Raw genomic sequence first — 22,295 nt, 5'->3', positions numbered from 1 at the left:
TGATTTTGGGTGGGTTAGATTTGGGTGAAGTAATCACTATTAACAATTATTTGATTGCATATAATATTTGATTTTCCACAATTGTTTATTTGATTGATCATTTCACCTGTAGACCCCACGGCACGGACTCACAACTGACAATATTTTGCGTCAGGGACCCTCGAAATTTGGCTCTTATCTACCTCTTGTATTGGCATTCCATTCCTCATTGATTCCTGATTCATTAGCCTCTAACAATGTGCAGGTAGAGCCTGACAGGCCTAATGGTCCTCTCGTTGAAGTTCATATTATTCAACATTGCAGGCTTCTCTCTCCTCTGTTTCTCCAAGGTCTCCTGTTGTCTGTGCATGCCCTCAGCCCATACAAGGTCTCCTGTTGTCTGTGCATGCCCTCAGCCCATACAAGGTCTCCTGTTAAGGTCCCCTGTTGTCTGTGCATGCCCTCAGCCCATATAAGGTATCCTGTTGTCTGTGCATGCCCTCAGCCCATATAAGGTATCCTGTTGTCTGTGCATGCCCTCAGCCCATATTAGGTCTCCTGTTGTCTGTGCATGCCCTCAGCCCATGTAAGGTCTCCTGTTGTCTGCAGTGCATGCCCTCAGCCCATACAAGGTCTCCTGTTGTCTGTGCATGCCCTCAGCCCATACAAGGTCTCCTGTTGTCTGTGCATGCCCTCAGCCCATATAAGGTCTCCTGTTGTCTGTGCATGCCCTCAGCCCATACAAGGTCTCCTGTTGTCTGTGCATGCCCTCAGCCCATACAAGGTCTCCTGTTGTCTGTGCATGCCCTCAGCCCATACAAGGTCTCCTGTTGTCTGTGCATGCCCTCAGCCCATATAAGGTCTCCTGTTGTCTGTGCATGCCCTCAGCCCATACAAGGTCTCTTGTTGTCTGTGCATGCCCTCAGCCCATACAAGGTCTCCTGTTAAGGTCCCCTGTTGTCTGTGCATGCCCTCAGCCCATATAAGGCATCCTGTTGTCTGTGCATGCCCTCAGCCCATATTAGGTCTCCTGTTGTCTGTGCATGCCCTCAGCCCATATTAGGTCTCCTGTTGTCTGTGCATGCCCTCAGCCCATGTAAGGTCTCCTGTTGTCTGTGCATGCCCTCAGTCCATATTGGGTCTCCTGTTGTCTGTGCATGCCCTCAGCCCATATAAGGTATCCTGTTGTCTGTGCATGCCCTCAGCCCATATTAGGTCTCCTGTTGTCTGTGCATGCCCTCAGCCCATATTAGGTCTCCTGTTGTCTGTGCATGCCCGCAGCCCATATTAGGTCTCCTGTTGTCTGTGCATGCCCTCAGCCCATATAAGGTATCCTGTTGTCTGCATGCCCTCAGCCCATATAAGGTATCCTGTTGTCTGTGCATGCCCTCAGCCCATATAAGGTGTTGTCTGTGCATGCCCTCAGCCCATATAAGGTCTCCTGTTGTCTGTGCATGCCCTCAGCCCATATAAGGTGTTGTCTGTGCATGCCCTCAGCCCAGATTAACTGCCAGTCAAAGCAAAGACTGGCCAATCACAGGGCGTCCTCGACGGACATGCTTGCAAAGACTCATGGGTAATGAAGTCAAAGACGATGGCTACCATGTTTTTTTTTTTACATAGTTTGCTGTGTATAAAGATAAGCCCTTATAAACAAGTTTAGATAAACATGCTTTTGTTTTTTCATGTATTATATGATCAGTAGTGCACACATGTACAAAGATATCAGAGGCACTCCCCACTGTTATTGAGTAACGGCCATAAAAGCCATTTTATTGGCCATTATCGCATGGAAGCAGCTTGCGCATGCATTCAGAATCAATCCGTGTCCCAAGCAGTATACGACGAAGGGACGAAAGCTCTCACAGTAACTAAAATCTAAATTCGACCTGCTTTAATTAATGGCAATGAGGAGTCGAGTGTTCTTGGAGTATTAGTAGGACAAGGGGGATTCAATGACTCTGCCACTGTGGCAACCAGCGAAGCTGTTGCTGGTCTGTCTACTGGTACATGTCCGTCTGTGTGCTGCCGGGGCCTGTTCACCGGGAGAGTTGACCTGTGTCCAGGGATCGTGTGTCACACCAGATGACAGTGGTTGTGACTTCAGTGACGAATGTAGGGATGGCAGCGATGACAAAGAATGTGAGTAGGCCTATACAGACTGCGATTCTACCACTTTACCCATTAAAAGCAGGAAAGCATCTGTGTCATTTTAGATTGTAGCTAGCAACATAAGTTTTCCTGAACATTCTTAGGATTTAGAACAGTGATTTAGCACAGTAGTTCTCAAAAATAGCTGATATTCAAGCTTGCTTGTACATCTGTCAGAGTCAACCATTCCTTTTCAATGGAAGCCAGTGACATGAAGATACGATACAGGCTACCATTCTTTTCAATGGAAGCCAGCGACATGAAGATACAATAATTTTTCAATGGATGTCAGCGACATGAAGATACAAAGATACAGCCAACGTTTCTAGCTGCTATAAAAGTTGCTACAAAAAAGTTGAGCTGGTTTCAATTTCAGTTACAAAGATATAAAGCTACAAATATGCTGGGTTGCTTTGTATCTTTTGTACCTGCCAGTTATAGCTCTGGTCCATAGCCCTAATGCCCTTTGCTGCCGTTGTATTTACAGTAGGCTATGAGACTGTTGTCTTCCTGCCCTCGCATGAAATGCAGACCAGCCTCTCCCCTGTCGCGTTTTACCTACTCACCAATACAAAGGCGGCTTGTGTTATTAGAAAGCCTACTTTCCTTAGTACTCTGAGCCCCCCACCACACGTATAAAATGCATTTTTTGGCCAGAAAGGGATTTTGTTTCCCACCGGAAAACAAATACTTTTAGTTACCCTCTACCGATATTGCCAAGAGAAAATCTCATAGACAAGATTTTTCCTTTGCATTTTATACGTGTGGTGGGGGCTCAGAGTGTGTCCACTAAGGAAAGTGGCTTTCTAATAACACAAGCCGCCTTTGTATTGGTGAGGCTGGTCTGCATTTCATGCAAGCGCAGGAAGACAACAGTCAAGGCATTAGAGCTATGGACCAGAGCTACCTGCCAGTGCATTACAAGCATGAATGCCAGCTAATGAAACAGCAGGACACAACCAAAACCAGATGGCCTACCGGGTCAAAAAGATAACTGTCCCCCTATTTAGACAGGCTTTCATTCATGGAGACATGATGACAAGACGACATTTTCATACAGAAAAAGATTCTCCCATTCGCTGAATTCAATAAATCAACGGGTTACGGTTAGATCGCACATTGTGTGTGAGTGTAAAAATGGACTTGAACGTTATATGCTCATATATATATTTTTTGTTTTCATTACATTTTGTTGTGTTGCAGTGCGGTCACAATAGTTCAGTGCATTGTTTTAATGAAATGACAACTTCATTTTCCCACACTCAAAATAAAGCTTCATTACATTACCACTGGGATCTTATACAGTCCTTGCTTGAACATTGAGTCATACAATGAAATTTAATCTCTGGTTTATGTAGAGACTGTTTACTCCGCAATCACTGTACACAGAGCAGGGGAACTAAGATACACGTTGCAAACCCCTGGGAGAACAGAATAGTGTTGGGTTCATAGTTAGTAGCTCTATTTCAATTTTAGCTAATCATCTACCCCCCCACCCCCACCCCCCAATCTTTTTTTACTGCTTACTGCTTAGCTATTTTGAACCATTTTGTCCCATACAAAGGTTGGGCGCACAGGAGGTGTGACTTTGAGGAGGGTTTCTGTGAGCTGACCCAGAGCTCAGACAGGCTTGCTCAGTGGACAAGAGAGACCGGGTTCCCAGGACTCACACATGATCACGCTAACAACCAATCAGGTACATTGTCAATGTGTTGTGTTTTTTTGTATCCTGATGACTGCTTGGCACAAAAGGAATTTCCACATGGACAAATAAAGTATCTATCTTACTCTGATTAAAGTACTGTAAGTCAATGACTATAATGTTTGTTTGGTGGTCAGCTGCTGAACATCTGGCACTTCTCTAGCTACTTCTTTATCCTGAAGAAATCATCTTTTGTCTTTCTTGTTGGGGCAGAAAGCCTGTGTTTCTTCACAAATGAACGCCCTACTTCAGTGGTTTTCAACCGTTTTCATATCAAGGCCCATCATTTATTCAGCATTTGAGCCACTGACCACCATTTGATGAGATTTTGCCTCTCGGGCCAAAAACGAAAGAATATTTTGTTATTTGTTGATAAGATTTTGTGAATTCCATGCTGTATTGATGTTGGTACAGTACCATTAGAAGAGTTAACAGGCAGATGTTGATCAAAATAACAATTATTTTTTACATTCTCTAATTGTGTAGACTTATTGTAAATTAACTAATGCGGATACAATAACAATATCAATAATTTAACTCTTGAGAGCGTAAAATGAAACCAAATGAATGGACCCTTATGGTTCCATTTTACGCTCTCAAGAGTTAAAGAACTATAAGGGTCCATTTGGTTACCAGCTCTCTATCATTTAGCAGGGGACCACCTGGAACCCCCTCAAGGACCACTGGTGGTCGACGGGCCACTGGTTGAAAACCACTGCCCTAAGTAACAGTTTTGGACATATGAGGTTTCCTCCCGACAGAGACAATTATGTGTCATATCTATGTAATGTTACCGTCCTTATCCTTTAAAGGAGTAGTTCACCACAAACAAGATTTCACACCCCATTACATGAGTCTCTGAGTCTCCTACTGACCGATGACCCGGTCATCAAATTATCGGCTCAGGAATGCGACAAAAACAATTCCTTGAATTCATCTCCATGAATTCAAGGTTTCATGAGGTGTGTAATTGATAGAAAATCTGTCATTTTTGGGGTGAACTACTACTTTAATGCATTCAACACACTGAACAAACACGCACACACAATTCTCTCCCTCACAGCGCACTTTCTTGTGCTTTCGCCTGATACTGGAGAGAGAACCGAGGCAGACCTGCAGAGTCCTGTCTTCCTGCCGTCACAGACCTGCCAGGTAAATGAACACCTTTTTGAATGAACTCTCCCCCCCCCAAAAAAACTAAACAACTGACAATAATTGATAACTGTGGTTTGTTTTCTGCGACGGAACAGATGAGTTTCTACCATCATGTCGGGGCAAAACGTGGAGCTCTTCAGATCCTGATTGAATCCCGCCCTGAGGGTCAGAGAGGAGTGGTGTGGGAACACATAGAACCACCACGGATGGAACTGTGGCAGAGGACAGCAATACGGTTTCACAGCAATGATCAATTTCAGGTATGAACGCGTTATTGTTTTAGTGTTTTAGTTCCAGGCTGCAGGCTACGTTGTGCAAATTTAATTTGTGTCTGTCTGTGGGGCGGGGCCTGATCGTGTGGTCAATCCCCCCCCCAGCCCGGTACCGAGTTGTTCCGCCAGTGTCCAGGTGAGCAGGTTGCTGCTTGCCCTTGCATGGTCGCCTCTGCTGCGTTGATGCGTGAATGGGTGAAGTAATGCACGTACAGACAGTACATTAAAACAAAGTGCTTTGAATAAGTATGCTTTGCTGAGCCATGAGGCCCATAGGGCAGGAGCCTATTCTGTTTCTGTAGCGTGAGGCAGCTTGACGTACAAGTACACCCCCTGAGCATGATGCTAGTATGACGCAGGGACTTACCCCCGATCCAACCCCTGATGCTGTTTGCCAAGCAGGGAGGCATTGGCTCCCATTTTAACTAGTCTTTGGTACGACCCGGCCGGGCATCGAACCCCAACCTCTCAGTGTCAGGGTGGACACTTTAAGCGCAAAGCCCATGAGCGTTGGATAGTAGTGTAAAAGTACTTATGAATTAGTGGCAGGTAGGTAAAAGACAATGGACACTTATGTGCCATGACTCTGTGTTTACTTTTCTGAGGCCATCTGGACAGCGATGTTCTGAGGCCATCTGGCAGGGATGAATCCTGCTGTTAGTGTTCTTTCCATATCCTTAGACAGAGTCTGTGTCTCACCCCTTAGTGTGCACCTTCACCCCTCCCTCACCCCTCAACCCCTCTCTACTGCAGCCATCTGCCACTGGGCTTAGCCAGCACAGTTTCATAATATGGCTGCTTGTTGCCTGGGATGCGTAGAAGTCAACTCCATCCTAACATTCACTCCCACGTCCGTTAATTCAGCACTAATTCCAAACCTCATTGTAATGGTGACTGATTTTCAGCCTTAAGTGTAAGGACAGAACATTAAGTTCCAAATGACCTGTCCTCATATCACTTCAGTCTTTCTGAGTGTAATTCAAATTGTTGTATAATTATGCATAGTATATTCTAACTGGAATTGAAAGAACATTAAGGATATAATTAAGTTATTCATGTCATGTCATTAAGCTACACTTTCAGGAGAGGAAAGTGATTTTGAGGGTACCGCTGGATGAGAGCTGGTAGCCTAACCATCAAATGAAAGTAATTCACGTACCATTAAGACCTGAGGCCTTCTAAATCAGTAGTTCTCACACTTTCAAGATTTTCAAAAATGTTCCAAAATAGCAGATGTACAAGCTCGCAGCATGTCAGGAAGTGACATGCTATGAGCTTGTATATCTGCTTTCCCGGTTTTAATGCATGAAAGCCAAATCAAACACACATGTAGAAACTAGGTACAGAATTCACCTGTATATAGACCATGGGTTTTCAAATGGTGGACCGTGGACCACTGGCAGTTCCTGTTGGGTGCCTATGCTTTCGTTCCCACTGGCAACAATGTATACGCGTTCTGAATGATCCTGCTGACAGATTCAGTAGCACAGCTCGGAATCTGTTCTTGAGAGATTAACCAGTAACTGGTTTAGGTGTTCTTTAGGTTTCATATGAAATATGAATTCAAGTTACAAACACGTAACGTCGTTACATGTTTGTTCATGTATTTCATACGTGTTTCATATAGTTCTATATGAAGAAATAAAAGTAATATCTAAGAAGTTCCATAAATTAGAACAAATATTTAAGAAGTACTGAAGATGGACGATCTACAAGCTCACAACGCGGTGCGAAGCGACACGTTGTGAGCTTGTAGATCTGCTATGGACAATGTCTTATTTCTGTTTTGCGTCACAGGCTAAAACGTTTGGGAACCACTGTGTTGGGCAACCACACTAACTATACTCAAGAGAGTGTGATTAATACTTTAATTTCATTCACCTTTTATTTGGTTAAGGCAGTTTTTTTCTTCTTCTTCTTTTAAGTGATTAAGACCAGTCTGTATTGTGATGGTGGTCATTGCTGTGGATTAGGGTCTCCCTCTGTCTCTCCAGCACGGGGGCTGCATTGGCATCATTCAGTGGAGAGACTTTTCTTGAGAGTGAAAATGACTATTTATATTTAATAGATGCTAGCTATTTTTCTCCTCCCTTCTCACTAAGGTCGACGGATGGATTTTGGAATGGCTCCTTTGCCCCATACGTCTGTTTTATTTATTACAAGCTTAGTAGGCTATACCAGTGGTGGATTATTACTGCAATGCGGAAATACTCTTTTTGTAAAAGTATTGCTTCAAATCCCTCCTAAAAACTCACTTTTATAAAGCTGCTTTTAACACCTAAACGGTTTTTAACATTCCCTATTGTTCTTATGTCCTACTGCATTTCTGTACATTGCCTGTTCTTTATTTTTATTATTGTCAACTGTTGTTTATGGTGTGCACTGCATTTGTTATTTTTCTGTAAAGCACTTTGTAACCTCGTTTTGAAAGGTGCTATATAAATAAAGGTTTATTATTATTATTATTGGTATAAAATGTAGTTAAAGTAGGCATTATACCAAAAGTACTAGAAATAAAAGCATTCTTAGTTACTAAGAAACTTAGTTACTTTACACCACTGCATATAACTACGGTGATTAATTTGTTGATCAGCCATAAATGTGGATCTGTGAAACTGCACGGAAGCAGATAACACTGTGGACTTTAGTCTGGGCAGCTCACATACATTATTAGCCTCAAACTGAAGCAGAGGCATCATAATATGGCAGCTACGCTTCCCTTAGAGCAGTGTGGTTCTCAAACCTTTTCATATCGAGGACCAGCAAATGAATATACACCCATCTGAAAATATTTTGTACAGGAGACCCCCATACAATATTTGCATAGGGGTCTTTTAATCTGTTAAAAAAAATCACACCCGTGTGAAGTGAGGGGCGCTCTTATCATCGTACATCATGCTCGTCCACATATGACGTACATTCTCCATTCATTGCCAATGGGAATGTAATGTTTGTACGCCGAAAATCTACACTAATAGCTGAATATAGCGCCCCTCAGAAATGGCAGATCTATATGATTAAAGTGGTTAAACAGATTTTGAAGCTATTATATCTACATTTGTACCCCTGGATGGTCCCTGGCTGGACCCCACTTTGAGAACCACTGTAACACTAGAGGGTTCAGTTTGATGCTTACTGAGCCTTCACACACAAACAACACGCATACCGTATACTCACTTCACACATACACTCATGCATTGCATACACAAAAAGATGGCCATGCAAGAGGATAAAAGTGTGAATACTGTGTTTTTACTAGGTGGTGATTCGAGGGGAGCTAGCTGCTGATAGCCATCCTTCAGAGATCTTGGCTATTGATGACCTGTCCTTCAGTCGAGGCTGTGTGGCTGTACCTGGTAATGTCACAATTATAAACCCATTGAAACTAGAAAACCAGATGCCCAACTTTCCGGGTTTGTGTGAACACAGAAATTTGCTTTTGATTGGCTGATCACCCCATAGCGATGATTTGATTGGCTGAGCAAAGTACATAATATGTACTTTGCTCAGCCAATCAATTATTGAATTATTGAAGATAAATGTGGGGAGAAAAGTGAATTGCCGGAATAACTTTTGTGATGATTTGATTGGCTGAGCACCGAATGTGATGTATGATGATGCATTTTGACTTTTAGAAGCCTAGTGCACATACTGTATGTGGCAGAGTCACTTTCATTCATTGTAGATTTAAAAAGGGTCAGACACAAGATTTTGCTCTTTATTAGGTCGAAGTTTCGGTCGCTTAGACTTTTATCAGGACATTATCTGTCCTGATGAAGGTCTAAGCGGCCGAAATAAAGAGTTAGAGAGAAATAAAGAGCAAAATTTTTGGTGTTTGACTGTGCCAGTCCTCTTCTTTGCCCTACGCACCTGTCACCAGCCTTTTGAGGCGTGCATCGGCCTTTTGCTATAAAATTCATTGTAGATTAACCGCCACTATATACCGTACGAGAAATAAATGCAGTGTGCTATTGTATAAAACGAAATCAGTCACAAGATGTATTTATATTGGCCACATGGAGTCTTGCGTCATCACGTCAGTGCCTCAAACAAACATTAAAAGTCCATAGACTTGGCTGTCATTAGATTTATGTTAAAAGTACTCTAAACTAAAAGTAAAAGTCCATAGACTTGGCTGCCATTAGATTTACATTAAAAGTATACTCTGGACAAAAACATAAAGTCCATAGACTTGGCTGCCATTAGATTTACAGTAAAAGTATACTCTGGACAAAAACATAAAGTCCATAGACTTGGCTGCCATATGACGTAATTTCAAAAGCCAGGCACTGGCGGGCTAGTGCCCCTTGCTTTCAAAACGTGGGCCAATCTTGGTCTGTTTCTGAAAACAAGGCCTATGTGACGACTCCAAATCAGCACGTACGAATACACGTTGTAACGGCGTTGGACACAGAGCACACAGTCCTCAGACAGGCAGCCAGTGCTGCTAGGCTTATTGACGTGCTCTATACAAATGCTGTCTACAGCCCCGGCGATCAATGTGCTACATTTCTGTTCCACTGGCCCGCCGTTGAACTAGCGCCGTCTCCTTGGCATTTCGGACAGGTTTTCTTTAACACGACAATTCATTGAGTCTCGGCCTCAAAGCAGACACCACAGTGTCTTTAGTGTGTGCGCTTCAACGCCTCCCCATTACTCATCTGACAGGATGAGGTCCATGGGTCCTGGGTCGACTGGTCTTACAGGTACACTAGTCTCCCCATGGAGCCCTTATACCGTATACGTTGCAGTGAGCGGACAATAGAGGGCACAGTATCTGTTTAAATAATGTCCAGAAAACTGGACTGGTCCTCCGTACTGCTTGGCTCCGGGCTGTTGGGAGTTTCACCAGGAATAATTTGGCATGTCCAAGTATGGGCGAGGGTCAGTTCAATGTCACCCCTGTCCCTCTGCTTCCATCTGCCCTGGGCTCCTGATGGTGGAGTAACTGGATCGTGCCTCGCCTCATTAAGAGAGCGCTTGATAACTGCTGATCACCACACCGTGTCAGAAAGGCCTGGAATCACACATGGACTATACTGTGAAATGCCCAATGCTTCTGTTCTCTGCCTCCCTGTCTTTGTGTGTGCGTCTCTCTCTCTCTCTCTCTCTCTCTCTCCCTCTCTCTCTCTCTCTCTCTCTCTCTCTCTCAATTACATTCAAAGGAGCTTTATCTGATCAAAACCACGGATGAACAAAGAGTATGGTGGCCTTGGACGCCAACTAAAAAAAAAAAAGTAAAAAATAAATCAGAATATTCTTCTCTCGTTTCATATAATTGAAAATGCGCTAGGACGTGCACACACGTGTACACACGTCCTAGCACCCCATCGGTTGGATTGCTTATATGACGTGCCCACACATCGTACGGTCTGAACTAGCCCTGGTCCAGTAGCCTGGTTAATAAACCAGACCGAATCAGCCGTTGGCAAAACAAAATTGCCTACCGGCGGATTTCGGTCTGGAGAGGCTCAATTGTACGCCCATTTTCTACACACGAAAACGTGTGCGCCCAATAGGGACACGGTATGCAATATGGGCGGGCTTTGGTACAGTGACGTTCAATGCTTGAGACCTTTGACTGACAGTAGCTCTGACCAATTGCGTCAAAGAGAAAATGTTTCCCTGGAAATGAAATCCAAGCTGAGCCTCCCCAGACTAATATCCCGCGGATCCGTGCGATATTAGTCTGGTTTATTAACCAGGCTACTGGTCCAGTGCTTACAGCGAGTCTCTCACTGACGGCCTGTGGGAGTCCCTTCCGCAGCTCTCGCAAATTCCCAGCAAATAAACAAAACAACGTAACTACTCACCGACACAGCCTGCTAGACCTTGGTAAAAGTCTATTCTCGAAGCTGGGAAGCGTCTCAGGTCCCCAGCTTCTCTCTAAAATGACTATGTCCGGTACATTCAGGGTACATTGCGTTATTATAATGGAACAAAGTGCATTTTAGAGAGAAGCTGGGGACCTGAGAGAATAGACTTTTACCAAGGTCTAGCAGGCTTTGTGTTGGTGAGTAGTTACGTTGTTTTGTTTATTTGCTGGGAATAGTAAACCCTTGCGCGGGAGTGATAAAGTTGCTAGAGAGCTGCGGAAGGGACTCCCATAGGGCGTCAGTGAGAGACTCGCTGTAAGCACTGGACCAGGGCTAGGTCTGAACCAGTTAATCCAGAGGGTTTTTTAATAATATTTTTCACCTGTCTTTATCATCCTAGCCACCGCTAGGATCCATGGAATACAGACAAAATCCGCAATCGTCCGTTCACACGCACGTGCACGTGGACTATAGTCGGTTTATGCCTCAGACAATTAAGTGCGATGTTCAGGGCTTGATAAAACATTAATTCTGATAAAAACACAGATCCAATGGACACAACAGATCTGTGGCTGCCACTTTTACTTCCAGTTCAAACAGCAGACAACAAGAGGCTAGCTCGTCTTCTCGGCTTATTCCCTTCATTTGTCTGGCATGTATGTATATAATTTGTACATAATTATAATTTTTATATTATATTTAAAAAATATATATGGAGAGTACACAAAGGAAAGGGGGACAAGACACGCTCCATATATGGCCAGTGAGTGACCTCGCCCTCAGGCGTCTTACTGGTTTAATTGATTCATTCTTTCCGCCAATTCACCTGTACATCTGTGGCGGAAAAATATGGCCTCACAACAGAAATGGATTCAGATTAAGTGCTTTGTCACAAATAATGGCATTCTAGCCATTAATAACGAGAGATAATTATATGGATACGGTATGAAATATGACAGAACTAGGACGAACTGAAATGTATTCAATTTTTTTAAAGTCTGGCACGAAACATATCTTCTTCAGATCCATCTGCCATAAATCAGTGTGTGTGTGTGTGTGTGTGTGTGTGTGTGTGTGTGTGTGTGTGTGTGTGTGTGTGTGTGTGTGTGTGTGTGTGTGTGTGTGTGTGTGTGTGTGTGTGTGTGTGTGTGTGTGTGTGTGTGTGTGTGTGTGTGTGTGTGTGTGTGTGTGTGTGACTGTGTGACTGTGTGACTGTGTGTGTGCGTGTGCGTGTGCGGAACAGGCCAACATACTATACATCACTATCTGTCTTATCTAACTGACATTCTCAGTCACATTTTCTTGGTCTACTAGTATTTGCCTGACCTTGCTCGGCCTACTTTACTTTGTTACATTTGATTCTGGTCAGTCTGCTGGGCAAAATCAGACAGCAGTATAGGGGGATTCCGACTTATGTATTTATATAGATTTTCTGAAGTTCCAGACCCACAGGAACGCGGCCAGGGTGCCGGCCCGGTTCCGGCAAGCCACCCTGCGTCTGAAATGGTCGATAAATGACAGAGTTACCGTGTGGGGGTCCCCAGGGGATCCCTGTACTGTGTGTGTGTGTGTGTGTGTGTGTGTGTGTGTGTGTGTGTGTGTGTGTGTGTGTGTGTGTGTGTGTGTGTGTGTGTGTGTGTGTGTGTGTGTGTGTGTGTGTGTGTGTGTGTGTGTGTGTGTGTGTGTGTGTGTGTGTGTGTGTGTGTGTGTGTGTGTGTGTGTGTGTGTGTGTGTGTGTGTGTGTGTGTGTGTGTGTGTGTGTGTGGCTGCGGCTGCGGCTGCGGCTGCGCAACCGCATATTGGCACTTTATTAACTTGCACAGTTGTATTTTGCACCTGGGGAAATGCTTGGTGATTAACAAACATGAGGAGCGGGTTTTTGTGTGTGTGTGTGTGTGTGTGTGTGTGTCTGTGTGTGTGTGTGTGTATGCGTGTGCGTGCGTGCACACGAGTATGCGTGTGAGAGTGAATGTTTTGAGTTCAATTTTGTATACTGTTAATTGTAAAATGACTTATGTGTTCTTGTTCAGAAAACAAATAAAAAATTGAATGAGAAAAAAAAAAAAAAACATGAGGAGCAAGTGCAATGTGGGTTATAGATGCAATATGTTTGGGAAGTGCAATAATGTGGAGTTCTATTGTTGAGGTCTGATTGAAGGCTAACAATTGCCTGTGATGTGTTTCAGTAAGGATTGGGCTGGACCATGTCAGGATAGCAGGGGGGGTTAAGATGTGCTGTTGTGATTGATTATTTATGTTGTAGTGTGAAGAACTTATTATATAACTTGTATAGTTCATGTAGTTCACAGAAACTTGTAACATTTGTATGGTTTAAGGTTATTTATTTATATGTTTTTATTGTATGCTCTCATTTGAAGACACCCCTACCCCTGTAAATGGGATAGTCCATTCTCATTAGATCCAGCTGGGTATAAAAGGCTGCCATTTTGCCAGTGAACTGAAGTCTGTGCTGGGAGTAGAGAGCTTCCTGCATTTATGCCAGTTGGTAGTGCTCCTTTGGTGAATAAACATGCCATTGGTTAACCTTTACCAATGCCTCTGTACTGTTTCTCCAGCCACTAACGCGGTCATTCCTACAGACATTCAGTTCATTTGAAAGGCTATTGATCTAAAACGCTGCCATGTCATTTGTCACCACCTCCTGGTTAAACCACATCAAACATATGTCCATGTGCGGTACTTATTCTTCTGTGACACATATCCGAGATTTCAGCCCAGATCACTTTTATTAGCCCGCTGTGATTTCCCCTGTGTGCCTCCCTAATGAAAAACTAATCACTAATCACTAATCACTAAGCACATCGAAATCGATGATAAGCACTGTAACCGTAGAAGGCCTATTAAACAGCTTTGGCTGATTAAAGAGCCCCCGCAACAGAGCTGCTCAAGTCCTTTGTGTGCACTTAAATTGTTATTTGTGTTACTTGAGTGATTCTTTTGTTTGTTTTTAGTGGTGAAAGAAGTAAACCGATTGTTTTACTTAAGTGAAAGTAGTAATGTCATGTAGAAATACTCTGTTAAAACAAGAAAAAGGCTTGAATGAAAGTACAAAAGGATTGGCATCAAAAAGTAAAGTAAAGTCTTGCATAGGCCTACTTAAGTAAAGTAAAAGTACCTCAACTTTGTTCTTAAGTACAGTACTTGAGTGAATGTACTAATTTTCTCTTTCTTTAATGCTGTCAGAGAGGACTGTACCCAATGTTGCTGCGTGTCCCCCATCGTGGTTCACCTGTGGCAGTGGGGAGTGTGTCGAGGAAAGCAAAGTGTGTGACTTCACCCCGCAGTGTCCCCACGCAGAGGATGAAGCCCACTGCCGTAAGACCCTTGTTTCCCAGTAACACACACACCGGCCGCCCTCCTAAACCCCTTTCTGCCTTCAGTTCAGGTTCCAGCAATCTAGCGTGCGGGGTCCGAGACCCTTGTCGCTCCAGTATTGTGGCTGTGGCTATTGAAGGCACTGCCCCTTTGACTATCTTAAATGCCAATCCCTTTTGTTTTGTTTTTCAATTCAGCGTCTTATTGCGACTTTGAGGGCGACTCCTGTGGCTGGTATGAGTTCACTCTGGGGGATGGCTTCGACTGGGTCCGAGGATCATCGGTGGAGGTCCCTCCAGACTACCAGGGCCACCCACCACCTCTGGACCACTCTACTAACAGCACAGAGGGTATAGAGAAATGCATGTGTACACACTGGTGTTGTAGTCGAGTCCACCTAAAGAGTCCAAGTCAAGAGTAAGGGCCGATTCATAGCCTACAATGTGACGTCATTTGAGGTTCGGGAAGGGGGCGGGTACTGTCCTAAAGTCGGCTCTTTGGTGCTACTGAAAATTTCTGACGAGCCGAAATCATTTCGGCACTACAGCGGTAAAATAGGAGTATGAATCGGCCCTTAGACCAAGTCTGAGGGGGGGGGGGAGGGGGGAGAGGCAATTATATTTGACTGACTTTGGAAAAGCTCAAATTTCTCTATTAAAAAGGTATGCATAATCTCTTAGAATTTGAATGGGCTCCTCATAATATGGGTATAACGGTGTGTGTGTGTGGGTCACTGGGTGAGGGTGCCCCAACACACACACACACAATATACTTAAAGTACCAAAAGTAAAAGTACTCACTATACAGAATGTCCCGTTTCGCAAGTTCCATATGTATAGAAATCTTTTGAAAATAGCCGAAGCCAAATGGTCAAAGTAAGGCTAAAGAGATTTATCAATGTTTTGTAATAATAACAAATCTAGAGTAGATTTAAAAAAATCTCTGAGATGTAGTGGAGTAGAAGTAATTATTAGTTTATTGAAAATTGGAAATACTCTAGTAAAGTTACCTCAAATATTTACTTACTTTTCAACACTGCGGGTGGTTTACACATGCACATAAAGTAACACACATACTCTGTATCTCTCTCTCTCTGTCTCTCGCACAAAATTACATCACCTGCCATCTGCAGTTGTAGCCGCCCGTATCAAAAGTGATGAAACAAGAACTATAGGAGGATGTGCTGTCTGAATTATTAAAAATATTAAACAATTATAGTTTTTCAATAATTCGTTTTCAGATGAAAAGAATAGTATAGGGGGAAAAGTCTGCAGTTTTTAAAAGCAGAACACGGCACAGAGATTTGCTTTCTCAGCTGTAAGAGTCAATCAACGGCTACCACCACCTACTATATTAAAACCACCCACCTGAAACTTGGTCTAACTTTCTTTTCGCCAGGAATCAGTATTTTATGCCTGTGTGACTCAGCTGTTTCAACGACAACACCCTCCCCTCTTAAATTTGTTCAAGTTCTCTGCCACCTACATCAGTATACAGTAGATGCTGTTTTAAATATATATGCAAACATAAAAACTCACTGTGTGTGTCACATGGGGTGTGAATAATGACAGCCTGTTCTTTCATTGCAGGCCACTTCATGTTTGTGCTGAAGAACAGTAGCAGCCTGTACCCGAGGGCTGTGCTCCGTGGACCCCTGTTCAAAGAGTCTGCCTCTGGATGCACCATGACCTTCTGGTGGGGATGCAGACAAATGCTGGCTCCTTCCTTCCTGTCTTCCTTTTCCCCCTCATAGTCGATGTCAGGCAGACAACTCTTAGCTACATATTCAAACTGTTTTTAATATATGTTTATTGGTAGTAGGTTTCAACAATGTAGTACAGTTTGAACTTTTATTTTTTTTCATTTTCTCCCTCACCCCATCCCTCCCCCCACAGTTATCGTCATCATTACAACAATATAAAAAATAACAATAATAATTGAGTACAGACATACAAAAACAACAACCATGTATATTTGACATATTACTGTTGGTGTTATTTTTTTTTTTAATATATGTTTATTGGTAATAGGTTTCAACAATTTCAGTACAGTTTGAACATACCATTTATTTATTTTTTTCTCCCTCACCCCATCCCTCCCCCCAGTTATCGTCATCATCAAAAACCACTTCCTTAAGTGACTGTCGGTGGCTGCCTGCCTGGGTGGCTGCCTGCCTGGGTAGCTGGCTGGGTGCGTCTGAGCACGAAAACAGCATGGTTGTTTTTCACCACCTGTGCGCAACACACACGCACATATTAACTGTATATATGGTGATTTCGGGTGTGCCAGTATAGTACAGTGACAGTACAGTAGAGGGCCAGTAGAGGGACCCCCACACGGTAGCTCTGTCATTTCTCCGGCACCCTGGATGCGTTCCTGTGGGTCTGGAACTCTCCCCCCCCCCCCCCCCCCCACACACACACACACGGAGTTGCACCACTTACTTCACACTGGTGTGATTTTTAATTTTTTTCATAAATGAACGCCCTACTTTTTCATACTACACTGAACTACAGCATCACACAAAAGTATGTAGGGGGAAAAGTACTACATCTTTTCACTTTAAGTGAAATAATCAATACTGCAATATAGAAATACTCTGTTACAAGTAAAAGTCCGGAATTTAAAATGTACTTGAGTAAGGTACTGGCATCAGAATGTTCCACAAAAGTATCACAAGTAAAAAGTATACATTGTGCAGAATGTCCCACTTCAAGTTTTAAATTTTCTCTCTCCCACCATTGCTCTCTAGCTCTCTTTCCTCTACTTTTGAGTTACGGAGCTGTGTGTGTGGCTGGCTGGGTAGCTGGCTGGGTGCGTCTGAGCACGAAAATAGCATGGTTGTTTTTCACCATGTGCGCAACCTAACACACGCACATATTAACTGTATATATCATGATGCTTTCGGGTGTGCCAGTAGAGTGACAGTACATGCAGTACAGTAAGGGTACAGTAGAGTAGAGGGACCCCCACACGGTAACTCTGTCATTTCTCAACCGTTTCGGATGTGGGGCGGCAAGCAAAACCCCTCATGTGTAATGTCAACTTGTATACATGTGTATACACAACGAAGGAATCATTGAAATCATGGAAGTAAATTGCACACACTCTAAAGTAAAATGCATCGCTTTCCCCCTCAGGCACTATAATGCCGGCATATCTGTTGGAGCCGCTGACATGTACCTGCACACTGCCGGAGCCAACGTCACTGTGCTGTGGAGAACCTTCTATAACCAAGGCCCTCGGTGGAACCAGGTCACGGTCCAGCTGGGCCGCATCACGCGGCCATTCCAGATCTCCGTGGCCAAGCTGAGCCTCGGCGTGTTCGACGGAGTCTCCGCCCTGGACGACGTCACCTTCCAGAACTGCTCCATGCCCCCGCCGAGGGAGACGTGCTCCAGTCCCACCACCGACTTCCACTGCGCGCGCAGCCGAGCGTGCGTCGAGCACCTGCAGCTGTGTGACCTAGTGGACGACTGTGGGGACGGCTCGGACGAAGAGGGATGTTGTGAGTCTGGTTTTTACACGACCGATGATGTTTCAGTTTTTCATTGTGCGTGTGAACATAAGTGAAATGTCCATTTCCGAACCTTACTATATAATAAAAAGTGCCTGGGTGCAAGAGTTGCTGTGGGCCCCCTACTTATAATAACTTTCTGGGCGTACACTACAGCTCAGTTTTAATTATGGGAGGACCGCCTCTGCCCGGCCCTCTGGATTTTAGATGTATTCCACTGCTATAATCTATTGCATGGGGTTCTCAACCTGGGGGTCCTGAAATTATATTGGCGGGTCCCCAGATTATTAAAAAAAATGCAACTGATTGGCTATAAAATGGAAATTGAGAGTTTACATAGTACACACATTTTTTTACTTTCCTTAATGATTATATCTGGTTTCAGTATTTTATTATGTATTTTCTCTATTATTAAGGTTATTGAACATTTCCAGGGGTCCCCCCCAGCCAAAAACATTGAGAACCCCTGAATCTATTGTACCTCAATCAGTCCATTAATGGCATTCGCTGCAGGTTGTTTTACAATATCATGTGATGGATAATTTTAAATGGAATCCATCTTTAAAATAATGATACTATGTAAGGACTGTATAGGACTGTATAGGACTGTATAAATATCAATAAACAATAGCTTAGGATCGATAGCTTGAGAGCTAGAGCTAGAGAGAGCTCTGGAGCACCGGAACTGAATAAATACTCTAGAAAGTAATCTAAGTACCATAAATACTCTCTACCAGAATAGAAGCAGAGGGCTTGTAACTTTACAGAAATGGATATAAAAACCATTTAGGCTATGATGAGTAAAAGTCAGAGTATAACAGAGTTAACCAATATACCTTAGAATGAATTGACGGACACAAGAAAGAGAACTCAGACAAGCAGAACTTAGAGGGAGGTTCGATCAGATATATTCACCATTGTTCCGGGAGAGAAGAAGACATGTCATCCGGACAGCGTTTCACAACGATCTCTGACCATGTTCAATTAAACATGGTTGATATAGCATACCGTAATCAATACAACGGACAATGTGTTGAACAACAAGGTTAAAAAACATATTTGTTAACAAATGGACAGATAATGCAAGACGTCACTGAATATTGCATACAGAAAATATCTCACGGGGCAGAGATAGTCCTGATATGAATATCAGTTAGTGGAATCAGGTGACAAGGCAGAACGTCATTGAGTGCAGTTTACCAGTCTGTTAGAGCGAATACTAACTTTCAAGGGCAAAAACACAGAGGCTGGGTGTTTTGGCCAACGAAAACAAAACAATTCTTATCTACCAACGCTGGCTAGGGAAAAGTATTACTATCGAGACTCAGAACCATACTATTTTAAAGTCAGTGGGACAACCGGACATCAAATGTCAGTCACAGGGCAATTAGATTAAAAGGTCAAAAGGTCAAAAGAGCATTCACCCACAAACTAGACCAAATATATCTATCAACTCCATCGCATTTTGTGGGCGAATGGTCATGTGACCTTTGACAATATCAAATCCTCAGGGGAAACTTTACTTTAACAATGAATTAAACAGGAACAGAATGGCAACAGGAACAATGAAAACAAAAAAAACACAATGATTTCAACTTTACTAGGCATAAAATCCTTATTTAGATGGTACTTTGGGAACGAGAAAGAATGGCTTTTCTTTCTTGATGATGATGATATCTTCGGGATTGGCAACCAACCCAGCAAACCGTTGCAGCCAAGGCCTGGCCGGCGAGATGTGTCATTTTGACCACATGAGTGTTCATTTTTAGAGCAGTTCTTCTGGTTCGCCATCAGTTCGTTGTCAGAACTGAATCTGCGAGAGTTCTTCTGGCTCGTTGTCGGAGCCGATTCTTCGCCCCTTCCCCCCCCCCCCCCCCTAATGACAGGTTCACAGATACATTCTCTGCAAACCGCCATGTGGGCGATACTGATATGGCGTCACATGGTTCAAGAGCTTGGAGAGGGGAAACGGGGTATTCCGATGGTGATATTATTCATGCGCTCCAGCGCGATGTCGCAACAATGTCTTTGGGAGTCCCTTAGTACCATATAAAGGTCAAAATATAGAATCAAGTGATTCCGGGGAGATTAATGCCTAGTCCAATTAAACTCATGATGATAAAAACCAAAAAAAATTAAATGGAGAGGTAGGTGTTCCTATTTATTAAACTCAATTTAAGGTGAAAGGGGTGGTTCTGGGATAATAGGTTATGTTATGGGGAAAATAAAGTTAACTGTTTACAGGGGGGATATTCCAATATAGGGGAAATATGAATCCAATATGAAATTTAAAATAATCAAAATATGATGAGGTGGGATAATGAATTATAATGGAATGAAATTTAGATGGTCCCAAAGATGGGATAAATCAGTTCAAATAATCTATGTAATGGGCTCTCAGATCTTATGATGAAATGGAATGGTTATAACAGTAAATATTAAATCAAATCAAATCAAAATTACCTAATATTTATTTAATTGTGGGGAGAAGGGAATATTAGGGGAACATGTCTTGGGAAGCAGATATTAGCAAACAGAAAAGAAAAACATTCAATAAACCACATACAACATGAAAACAAAAAAATGGTGAAACGAAAACAAAAAATGTCTGGTGAAACGTGAGTGGAATAAATTTGTTCCATATGGGAAATCTATGGGCAACTGATTAGGGCAAACTGTTCTGGGGGTTGGGCCTAACCATAGTGAATTCAGACGGTTCTGAGTTGGGTCGGGATCAAGTGTCAAACCTTGTACAAGGATGGAATGTCGACGTCCACAATCAACAGAGCAATCAGACAAATGAAGAGAAGTCAGACCAGCCGAACAATCTCCCTCGTATTTTGTGGAAGTCGAAATTCCGTCGGTTTGTCCCTTGAACACGACCCGCACAGAAGTCCGTATCTGGAGATAAAACAGATAAAACAAAGAACAAACTGGTGAATGAAATGAAAAAAATAAAAATAAAACATAAAATAATACAATAAAATAATAATTCTGACAAACACTTCAAACTGGTTCTAACACCTGCGCATGTGCACTGGGCAGATGAAAGGCAGAAAGAGAAAGGTATCTTAAAAAATATATATATATATACATATTCATATTTCTCCTGAGGGCCTGGTCTTTATCAAAATAACCAATATTTATATAGATATTTATATTTCTCCTGAGCGTTCCGTAAAAATGCACTTTTTATGGTCTGACGACCGTTGAATCCGAACGACACATGTTAAAGTATGTAAACGACTGAACGTTCACATGTTATGCACAAAATGATGTCTTAGCTGGTAGAGAGCTGTATGCCTCCCAGAAATAACTGATTATTCTGGGGTAGTTAAAAGTATGTGGTTGACTGATCAATACACATGTTTTGTAAAGTATGTAAACGACTGATCGTTCACATGTTATGATTGCTTTCAGGAATAACTGATTATTCTGAAGGCCTGGATGAACAGACTGATCTATTCACCCCTAAATTAGCACACTAATTTACTGATAAACTGTATGCCTCCCAGAAATAACTGATTATTCTGGGGGATTAAAAGTATGTGGTTGACTGATCAATACACATGTTTTGTAAAGTATGTAAACGACTGATCGTTCACATGTTATGATTGCTTTCAGGAATAACTGATTATTCTGAAGGCCTGGATGAACAGACTGATCTATTCACCCCTAAATTAGCACACTAATTTACTGATAAACTGTATGCCTCCCAGAAATAACTGATTATTCTGGGGGATTAAAAGTATGTGATTGACTGATCAATACACATGTTTTGTAAAGTATGTAAACGACTGATCGTTCACATGTTATGATTGCTTTCAGGAATAACTGATTATTCTGAAGGCCTGGATGAACAGACTGATCTATTCACCCCTAAATTGGCACACTAATTTACTGATAAACTAGTTGTGCTACTATTCTAAGTAAACAATAAATGTGAGAATCACAGAGAAAATGAAAACGGGTTGTACTGTGAAATCTAGTAGCGCTCCAGGAATTCAACAGTATAGGGAGGGAGAGCACGTCTCCGAATGACCAAGGATAGAGGGCAAAGAGAAAGATAAAGTATTCTGTTACCACAGTGAACAGTTTGACACATGAAGTCTGTACACTGGACTTTAAGAAAGTACAAATAAAAATAGAATAATAATCACTTGTTTTAACTAATTGAGTGAGATATCAAGACTAACTGTGACATCTGTTTGTTTGTTTTTTTGTTTGTTGTTAGTACTATAGACTATAGCACCTGAATTGTCAACATAAAGAATTCAAATTAAAAAAATAAATAAAATTAATTCAATTTAAAATCAAAAGCGAAAATCTAAAATTAAAATTAAAATTGAAACTGAAACTGAAACTGA

General features: G+C 42.5%; 1 protein-coding gene across 1 annotated transcript in view; it reads left to right on the top strand.

The window, feature by feature from the left end:
- Positions 1–1,934: 1,934 nt before the first annotated feature.
- malrd1 (MAM and LDL receptor class A domain containing 1) overlaps positions 1,935–22,295 on the top strand; it is a gene marked incomplete at its 5' end in the record, with an annotated part of 101,539 nt that continues 81,178 nt past the window's right edge. Inside the window, 9 exons of the mRNA XM_083778384.1 lie at positions 1,935–2,121; positions 3,695–3,826; positions 4,896–4,984; positions 5,083–5,247; positions 8,519–8,615; positions 14,280–14,411; positions 14,609–14,761; positions 16,001–16,106; positions 17,552–17,919. Coding sequence (XP_083634510.1) covers positions 1,935–2,121; positions 3,695–3,826; positions 4,896–4,984; positions 5,083–5,247; positions 8,519–8,615; positions 14,280–14,411; positions 14,609–14,761; positions 16,001–16,106; positions 17,552–17,919 — 1,429 coding nt within the window. The remainder of the gene's footprint in view (positions 2,122–3,694; positions 3,827–4,895; positions 4,985–5,082; positions 5,248–8,518; positions 8,616–14,279; positions 14,412–14,608; positions 14,762–16,000; positions 16,107–17,551; positions 17,920–22,295) is intronic.

Source organism: Protomyctophum parallelum (genome assembly GCF_964188405.1).
Source record: "Protomyctophum parallelum genome assembly, chromosome: 12".
Lineage (NCBI taxonomy): Eukaryota > Metazoa > Chordata > Actinopteri > Myctophiformes > Myctophidae > Protomyctophum > Protomyctophum parallelum.
This window is presented reverse-complemented; position numbering and strand designations above follow the sequence as displayed.